General features: G+C 37.0%; 1 protein-coding gene and 1 long non-coding RNA gene across 2 annotated transcripts; both read right to left on the bottom strand.

Annotated features, from left to right (window-relative positions):
* Window positions 1-2,718: 2,718 nt before the first annotated feature.
* On the bottom strand, window positions 2,719-5,290 carry LOC136239959 (uncharacterized). The gene is made up of 6 exons (XM_066030702.1): window positions 5,145-5,290; window positions 4,342-4,426; window positions 3,962-4,287; window positions 3,672-3,819; window positions 3,222-3,426; window positions 2,719-3,163 (listed from the first exon to the last, which is right to left on the bottom strand). Exons 1-6 carry the CDS (start codon window positions 5,288-5,290, stop codon window positions 2,841-2,843), a joined length of 1,233 nt encoding a protein of 410 aa, XP_065886774.1. The 3' UTR covers window positions 2,719-2,840.
* Window positions 5,291-6,224: 934 nt separating this feature from the next.
* Window positions 6,225-8,683, bottom strand: LOC136241914 (uncharacterized). The gene is made up of 3 exons (XR_010694444.1): window positions 8,579-8,683; window positions 6,477-6,571; window positions 6,225-6,414 (listed from the first exon to the last, which is right to left on the bottom strand). It is a non-coding gene; the product is annotated as an uncharacterized lncRNA (long non-coding RNA).
* Window positions 8,684-9,575: the final 892 nt, after the last annotated feature.

Here is a 9,575-nt window from a genome sequence, read left to right as displayed (position 1 = left end):
TGGTAAATCATTACCGTCCATTATATGCTTCCATATATATAGTACACCAGAATTAAAGGCAGACGCGTATAGTCCATAGAAACACACTGGGGTGTGTTGTTTAAGTATGAATGGAACCATGCATGCAGTTTGATAAGAAGCATTGATTCCTAAATAGTTCTAACAACAGGTGATAATTTAGAATGCCATTTAATGTTTACAAGAATGTAAATATCAGCACTTTTATGTAATTTTTTTTCCGGCCCACCATGTATATACAAACCGTGTTAAACTTTACAAGCTCCATGTAATAGTATGCACAATGTAACCAAACTACACTCAACATTTGTAATACTAGTTGTAGGAACTCTGTAATTAGAACATGAACAATGAAAATCATAGATGCACACACATTTGTAAACGTAATCACAGAACTTAATAAAATGACATTGTTGTGATATTGGACCAGCAATCGTCTTTGAATTATGCATGTACACCTTGCAGTTGGATGTTGGCAGTTCATGATTCCCTCCTTAAAACCCCATATATGGCGGACGTCAAATTTATTAAATCACATGTACAGGGGGTCAATATTTATCTAAAGTTTTTAAAGGTGTGAATAACGTCAATATCACTATTGTATTGTACATATGTATGTATTAATCACACAGCCCTGCATAACCATATTCATGTCATTATAAAGCACACGTACAGTTTCAATTAAGATCACTCCTGCAGGCATTACTATTAAGGCTGTGGGTTGTCACCATCACAATTATAGTATTTCACTATACGTTATGTTCACTATACGTTATGTTCACTATACGTTATATTACGTTAGTTTGGTACTCCACATATACATATACTCCATTAAGGTAAATACAGGTATATACTCTCTAATACAACATTCTTACAGATGATGCCACTTTTAATACAATTATCACTAGATGTTAATTTCTGTGACATTCGTTCGGTAACAATCAGTATGTGCATGTGTGTGTGTGTGTGTGAGTGTGTCTTAATACGTCCTTGTGGTCGCAGTTTGTGGAGGAAGAGTAGACATCGCAACTTTTGTGGAGCTACCAATTTGTCACTGCTTCAGGAGGAATCATAGAACTCTGCTATAGCAGTGCACTGTACAGCGGGCAGCTACCAAGTACCAAGTGTCTTAATACGTCCTTGTAACTGCAGACTGCATGCAGTGAGGAATTGCATGGAGGCTTGTTGATCAGATTATGAATCACATCACTCGTGTCACCCTAGCTGAATTAATTCCCACACTTTACTGGCAAATCCATTAGCTGCATGTGTTATTGAGTGTATCATCATTACCCTCTGCATTCCACTTTATGTATGTTATGTTGGTGTGGTTTGTGGTCAAGCTGTTAAAACCCCAAACTTTCCAAAAAAAAATTAATTATATGCCTGTGTATACTGTTCTTTAAAATCCATGTATAGTCATGGCATGCTGCTTTAACATACTACTGTACGTTAATGTTGGACAAGTTTTGCATACCCCATTAGCAACAATATTCCCTATAGTGTATAGGCAATATTATGCGTAAATACATATTCTCACATTCACGAAGGTAGTTTTCACTTTAGCTCTTCTAGATCTAAACTAGAGTTTGATATCCAAGGATTTGTCATTTCAAATCACTAGCTATAGCCTCCCCCTTAATAGTGAAGATAAACACATTACATAACAGAGTGACAGACATGCACAGATGGATGGTCTGATGTTCATGTAATAAAAAAAAGGGGGCACACACTATAACAAAATATCCCATATATATGTGCCTATACCTTTATTTAATATGCCCCCAACCACTCCAATAAAATCATTCCAATACAATATTTATTTTGTCGCGTTCTACACTGTATATACAATTTGTTATTTTGTCAATGTTGGTGAGTTCACAGCAGGGGTTATGCTTTAGCAGTTAGCTATCAACCGTCAATCAATTCACAACACATTTAAATGTAACTGTGACAATAGCTCATCTCATATTGCTTAAAATCAGTACACACCCTCCACCCACTCCCACAACAGACTTTAGAGTACACCAGCACTGTCTGGTCACCAGACTATCTAAATAATATCCAGAGAAGATCAGCTAGGTTTACTGTTAACTGCTACTAGATATACGAGTGTGTTACAAGCATCTTACAACAGCTAGATTGCATTTGGCCCATTTTATATTGAAGAAGAGATAAGATGAAACTGATAATGTTGTACAGAATCATCCATATACTTGCATATAGTCAGCACAATTTACCATTAAACCATAATAACATCTCTCGACGCCATTCATGCAGATTCATTTAGCCAGCTACCAGGCTATAGACTGATACAAATATTAATATTGATTCTCTCTTTCAACCATTCTTACGTGGAATAGCCAGTTACCAAATCAAGCGGCAATACTGTATCATAAACATCCCTCCCATTTATAAGAACAGTTTAAGCAATAATTAAATTAAATTTGTACTTTTATGCTCAATTCTAAGTCTTGTACAGTAACTTCTCATTATATAAATGAAATTATACACCATAATGTTGTATAGTTGGGAACCCAGAAGTAATAGGATTTATTGTGGAAACTTTGTTATGCTCTTCACCAACATTATTTTGAGGTTTAATCCCTACAACAGAATATTGGTATATCACTTCAAGTGTTTTTTTATGCAAAAAAAAAACTGATAACTAACCTACTATACAGAGATGGAACCATTTATGCAAGCATCAAACATGCAAAATACAAGTGTCAATAACCATAACATGATATATCTTAGCAACAGATAAATAGAAATGAAGTAAATAAAGTTAACAATAAAATACAATTGCATGTAAAACTCTCTCACAGCTGTGCTGTTAGTTGCATGCTTATATTAATAAAACATAGCAGTCCATCATGGAACATTGTATTGTCACCATTTACAAGTGAATGAAAAATATTGCCAAAGCTTGGCCATTGCTCAGCAAATCGTTCCTTTCTAATGGTTATTAACTCTTGTCTTCCTCTTAAAGGGTCTTGTCCAAACTCATTGAATATAGTTATATGTCCTCCGTTTTCTTCGTACATTCTAACAGCTTCATCTGTTGCTGGAACCAGACTGTTATCAATTTGCTTGGTCTGATTATTTCGTGCCATCATCACATTCGGGATGCCTTTGTTTGTACCTAAAGTAACGGTGATAAAAATTTCATAAAGTAGCTAGCTATCTATAGTGAAATATACCTGATATGCGATGCTCGTTCCAGGCTGTCACAAACATTGTAGTCCCAACTTGGCTGACGTGTAAAGTGTACCAGGAGACGCAATGTTTAATGTGATCGTCTTCCAGGTTGAAATCGCCATTTTCTTGCATTTCTATTAGAGCGGCCTTTATGGGGTAGTTGACCCTTCCGTTGACCTCTACCCATATCCTTTCGATCACATGATTCTATTACAAGACACCAAAGCAAATCAGTATGAACATCACATGAAATGAAACAACAGTTATTGTATGTGTGTCCCACTCTTATATCATTGTTTTAGAATGTCATCTAGTCAGCATTAATATATTGTTTTTTTTTTAATTTGGGGGTTTACCCTGCTTATCCAACTACAATAGCTGCTGCTAAACATCAGTAGTCCACTATAGGTTATTCTTGTTACATCATGATAATGTGACAAATACAATCTCACTTGAGTAGAGGATGTCTGCAGGTGAGGTGGTCCAGAAGGGTTTCGTCTATATCCTGCCAGGTGTTCTTGGATGTACAACATAAGATACCACTCCCTTCCATGGTCAACCCTGATCTGATCCCACATACCATACTGGCATATGGTTTGCCTAAACAATTCAAATGCTAATAATTAAAAGAAATGTAATTCTAACAATACTTCATAGAATTTTAATAATCACTGTTAACGTTATGGATGAATGTGTGGGTAGTAATGCAGTGCTAGTGTAGTTGCTACAAGTAATGAAGTACCTGTACACTGTATCATAAATCACACTGTTGTTTTTAATAGGCATAGTGCTAAATGCCACAATTTTCCGGCTAAAGCCATCCACTGCACATATGTGGGTCACACCAAACATAACATTTTTTTCATTTTGGTCGATGTGTAGTTTGTGACCAAAATAATCTGCCCTGTATGTTGTAGGATTTGTCATCCTGGCAGTGGAGTTTGTACGGGCACGGCAGTACACAGGTGAGACATATCTCAATGATTCGCCAACTCTCTTTTCTCCTGTTCTGATTCCCCTTGATGCCAATACCCCTGTAAATGTTCTGCGTCCATACACAGGACCCACCTATGTATATAACACATAGTATGGTTTTAAATAAATGGTTATATCATGTTGTACCTCACTGACAGCAGCGGCTACGACCTCATCTAACTCAGGTTTTGTCAGCCGGCTTGTTTTGTGAATGTTCCTTTCACGGCAGAACCTATATATAGGATGAACCAATCTAAGGACTATATTACTTTTGTATGCTGATTATTCATAAACATATATGCAAACCCTATATATAGCTACAGTGTACATTGAATGAAGCCTACATTTGGGTCTCTAAAATTTTGCCATGCATTATATAGCAATGTAGCTATACTATTAAATAAACTAGTAGTGAATTACTACACATATATGATTCTCAGTCTTAAATTACTTAGCCAGTAATAATTGGAATCAGTGCATGTATTAGTTAGACTATTCATGATCATAATAATGGTGATCGTCTGGTCTGGTATACAATATAGTACCTAATGTTTGCGCTTCAATGTGGGGCTAGACTGGTGATATTCACTGTAGAGCATGCATGCATGTGTACATACAAGCTACACAAACACATGTGGACAAGTAGGTAAAAAAAAATTACTAGCTACTTACGCGGTAATCTAGCTTGTTAGCCCGTCTCAATCAAACATGATGCAATTAATTATTGTTGAAAACTGAATGCACGGACCCTTTATATAGCTAGTTATATTATCTATAGTTATATACCCATAGCTATTACCTACGTATGCAGCACTAGTGAGCTCTTTTTGCAACTGTAAGTAACTATATATATAATACAGTTCTGACTCTGCAACGGGCTTGCAGCTGTTTGTAGCTATATACAGTAGGTTCATGTACCAAGCTACTTAGCTAGCTATATGTATACAAACCTCTCCAATGAGCGAACACTCAGTCCTTTCCTGCTAGGATATTTGTATTGCAGGTGAAGACTCATACGTTTGTGGGTCCATCGCTCCTTCTCTATTTTCTCCCTTATGAACTCTTCCAACTCATCCAGCAAGCGTATCCCAGCCATGGCTATATATTCGAGGCTATATACCTGTAGCTACTTATTTGCATGGTGCCAACCAATTAGCTATTGTTGAACTGCGCCTCTCGCGTCTATACAATGAGTGTAAGCGGCTGGCCCTGAGGCTAACTAAGGCCAATGAAACTTGATTAGCAGTTTCGCGTCACCGCCCACATCCCTTCACTAGCACCCGCATGGAATTTCATTATTGGCAATTTAGATCGAAATACTCTAATAGAGCAGTCACTTTTACTCTAATAAAGAAGTCACTTTATTATAGGCATGCCAGGAGTACTAATATTCTTTTTATTCAAATGAGAAGTGTTATCCATGCAATTTTACAACACTTTAGTGACAATATGAAGGTTTCTGATCTCAGCACACCCTGAGTAGGCAATAATGAATAATGAATAAAAACCGCCCGCCCGCATTAAAATTTCAAAAATCTGAGCGAGAAACTAGTAATCAAGTTTCATTGGCCTAACTATCTGTACATCATAATTAGCGCATCCCCTCTAGTTGAGATTAATTAACAAGCAATGATAGCTAGCTAGATAAGATCTAATCTTCACATAACAATAGAGCTAAGTAGCTAATTGCAGTTAGTATAATTATATTGCTACTGGAGGCCTGCACTGAGCATTTCAATACTTGCTACATCAGTACTGAATCACGTAATCATGCACTGACCTATCAATGTCAACCCCACTCCCACCAAGCCAGTACGGGATATGTGGGGGTTGGGCAGCACAAGTACTTTTTTGTGTCAAATCCCCTTCGTCACATGGTGCATGGGACTATATGTGGGATTTGACCTAATAATTATATAATTCGTCCCAGCTAGGTAGGGGAATTTGACTTTCCACTTCATCAAATCCCCACTATATCCACCCTACTGGGGGTGGGGCTTGACATTTATAGGTGCAACAAAAAATACACTTCAATTAGCTTCTTATGTAGCTACAGTGAAACTGTATACATCTGTACACACACATATGTACACATACACACACATACACACACAACAAAAAAATGGTAATATTTTTAACATCATTAGCTATATATAATTATAACTACAGTTAATTGCATCCATGTGAGTTAATTGTATCCATGTGTTTTAGGCCAGTAGCCTGTAACAACAGCAAGCATAAGCAAATAAAACACAGCCCGTATGCTAATCACTACTACTCACTTTGGTCTCCTTCTGTACAGCTACACTTTAATTTTCTCTTGATACAATGTAAAGCAATCCATGAGCAGGTTGTAATCTTATGGTTAATTAGCTATCTATAAAAAAAATAAAGTAATATTGTTAATTCATCTAGAAGAATAAAACAAATATAATGTAATGTTTAATTATGTCTACAGGGAATCTATAGTTACATGGTGCTATAGAGTATCAGTGCAAAGGCACTCTGGGAATACTGAGTGCCTGGGTCATGTTACATAAACTACCAATGCCTCCTCCCCAATGCCCAGGGTTATAGTCATATTGGCTAGTGAGGTGTCATGTGCCCCTATTATTTGTCTAGCAGCTACATGATCATGATACACACACACACACACACACACACACACACACACACACACACACACACACACACACACACACACACACACACACACACACACACACACACACACACACACACACACACATGCACACACACACACACACATACACACACACGCACGCACACACACACACACACATGATACATGGCACAATCACACTGCAATTGTTAAACAATCGAAATAAAATAAAATATATATGTACCACATGGATTGCAGAATGAAAATAGAAGGGTGGTCATAGTATAGTTCAGTCCAGTGGTTCGATGCACACATATGGTAATCCCAAATGAAACAAAACCACACTGGTTAAATGGTACAATGGTTGGTTGAACAATAGAAGTTATATTTATGTACCACATGGATTGCATAATAGAAAAAGGAGTGGTTTTTTTTGTGTGTGTGTCTGGCTGTTTAATTTAGAAGCCAATGTGGTAGCAATGGTTATAATTAGCACTGGTCACTTCCATTGTTTGAGGCTTGGTCTAATTGTTTTGCATGTCTTCCATCTAAAAAAAAAGTATCCTACCTGCTTTAATTTCGACTGAGACAACATGCACGACTTGTACATTTCATCTACACCACAATCTAGCCATCTATATATCAACTGCATGTATTGTTAGCTTGTAGCTGTACCATAACTGTCAAATCGATAATTTTTTTTAAAACAAAAAAAATGAATAAACAAAAATAAATCAACTGGCTAATAACTATATAGCAGATGATATGCTGGGGAAGACAAAGGAAAATTATTTTTAAATTAATCAATAAAAATATCATATAATTGTCATATGGTCTGGCCGTATAGCTACACTGACTACAAGCCTGGCTAGATTTGAAATTGTTTGGACGTATGAAGCGATATGATTGTAAAACGATCATATAATTATAGCCATAAAGTGGTTGTATGCACCTTTTGATGTACTGCACAAACTATATATCCTCTCCTCCACCGGTACTTTACTTGTGCTAGTCATGATTCCCCCCCCCCCCCCCCCCCCCCCCCTTTTTCACACACTCTCCACATGTTTGCCGTACTTGCACGTACACACACACACACACACACACACACACACACACACACACACACACACACACACACACACACACACACACACACATGATACATGGCACAATCACACTGCAATTGTTAAACAATCGAAATTAAATAAAATATATATGTACCACATGGATTGCAGAATGGAAATAGAAGGGTGGTCATAGTATAGTTCAGTCCAGTGGTTCGATGCACACATATGGTAATCCCAAATGAAACAAAACCACACTGGTTAAATGGTACAATGGTTGGTTGAACAATAGAAGTTATATTTATGTACCACATGGATTGCATAATAGAAAAAGGAGTGGTTTTTTGTTGTTGTTGTTGTTGTTGTTCTGGCAATTTATTTTAGAAGCCAATGTGGTAGCACTGGTTATAATTAGCACTGGTCACTTCCATTGTTTGAGGTCTGGTCTAATTGTTTTGAATGTCTTCCATCTAAAATTTTTTTTCCACTTGTTTTTTACTTTACGTAGCCTTTCTCCCTTGACACTAGGGGATTTGACAAATAAATTCACATTTGTACTTAGCTAGCTAGCTATAGATACACATGACATGGCAACTGAGCTCTGCAGCCTTCAGTCCTGGTTGGTTAGCTAGCTACGTAGCTTGGGAACATGCGTGCATGTATATGCATATACTGTAGAATACGGAACACTTACTAGTGTATTTCATAGCCCATGGTCCATGTCTGTTGCAAATCTTCACTGCTTCTTCTCCAGTCATGCCGGATCACTCGTGAAAACCGCTATAATTTTGAATTTGTCACGTGATCGTGAGACTTGGTTGATCATGCGCGTTGCTACGTAACCTGTATTATAAGCACTTTCATGTCAACAGTCATATACAGCCAGATATCATTTAGTTTTATTTTAGTTTCTCTAAACCCCATCCCCATCCTCTCCTTGACTTTCAACTTGTTTGTTTTAAATTTAATGTCAATTTAAAGATTGCATGTGATCACTTACAATACAAATAATAAATAATATGGGAAATGTAGCTAGATAGCTACAATGACTACAATAACAAATATTAATTCAAGTGAAATATACCTGTAATTATAACATTAGCAGAAATTCGGTCAAACTTGAACGCTCTATTAGAGAGTTTTATTATAATAATTTTGTGGATTTCAGTTAATTGAAGGTAAAACGATCATGCTACAGTAGCTTACTATACCACGATCCATTAGAAGACTACAAAATGCACCATAAGTGGTAATAAATTCATTGGTGGTATGAATCGCTTTAAGAAAATCTTCGGCGATAGGTATTTACCACACATGACCACGAATGTCGCCGAAAGCCATATGAACACGCTTACCATTTCTAAGGATTTAATTAAGCAGACATACCATAGTGAACCACCACTCAAGGATCCACTGTATACTGAAGTTAGATCTACAACTATACTGGAGATGCAAGTTGAATTATGACAAAACTCCCTAATAGAGTAGTCACCGCATTTCTGCTAATGATAATGAAGAAGGTTACAACAAACTACTAGCTAGCTATACAGTTTAACTTTGGTCAACTCTCATCTCCAGCAGTGTCAGTCTCATCTTCTAAGTAACTGCTTACAGCAGTAATCAAGCCATCAAGACCGAGAACTTTGACAGTCTCAAAGTCCGTGTCCCTGCACAGCGGGCAATTTGCTGAA

Source organism: Dysidea avara, chromosome 12 (genome assembly GCF_963678975.1).
Source record: "Dysidea avara chromosome 12, odDysAvar1.4, whole genome shotgun sequence".
Taxonomy (NCBI): domain Eukaryota; kingdom Metazoa; phylum Porifera; class Demospongiae; order Dictyoceratida; family Dysideidae; genus Dysidea; species Dysidea avara.
The sequence above is the reverse complement of the archived record's forward strand: the minus strand, read 5'-3'. Positions and strand labels throughout refer to the sequence as shown.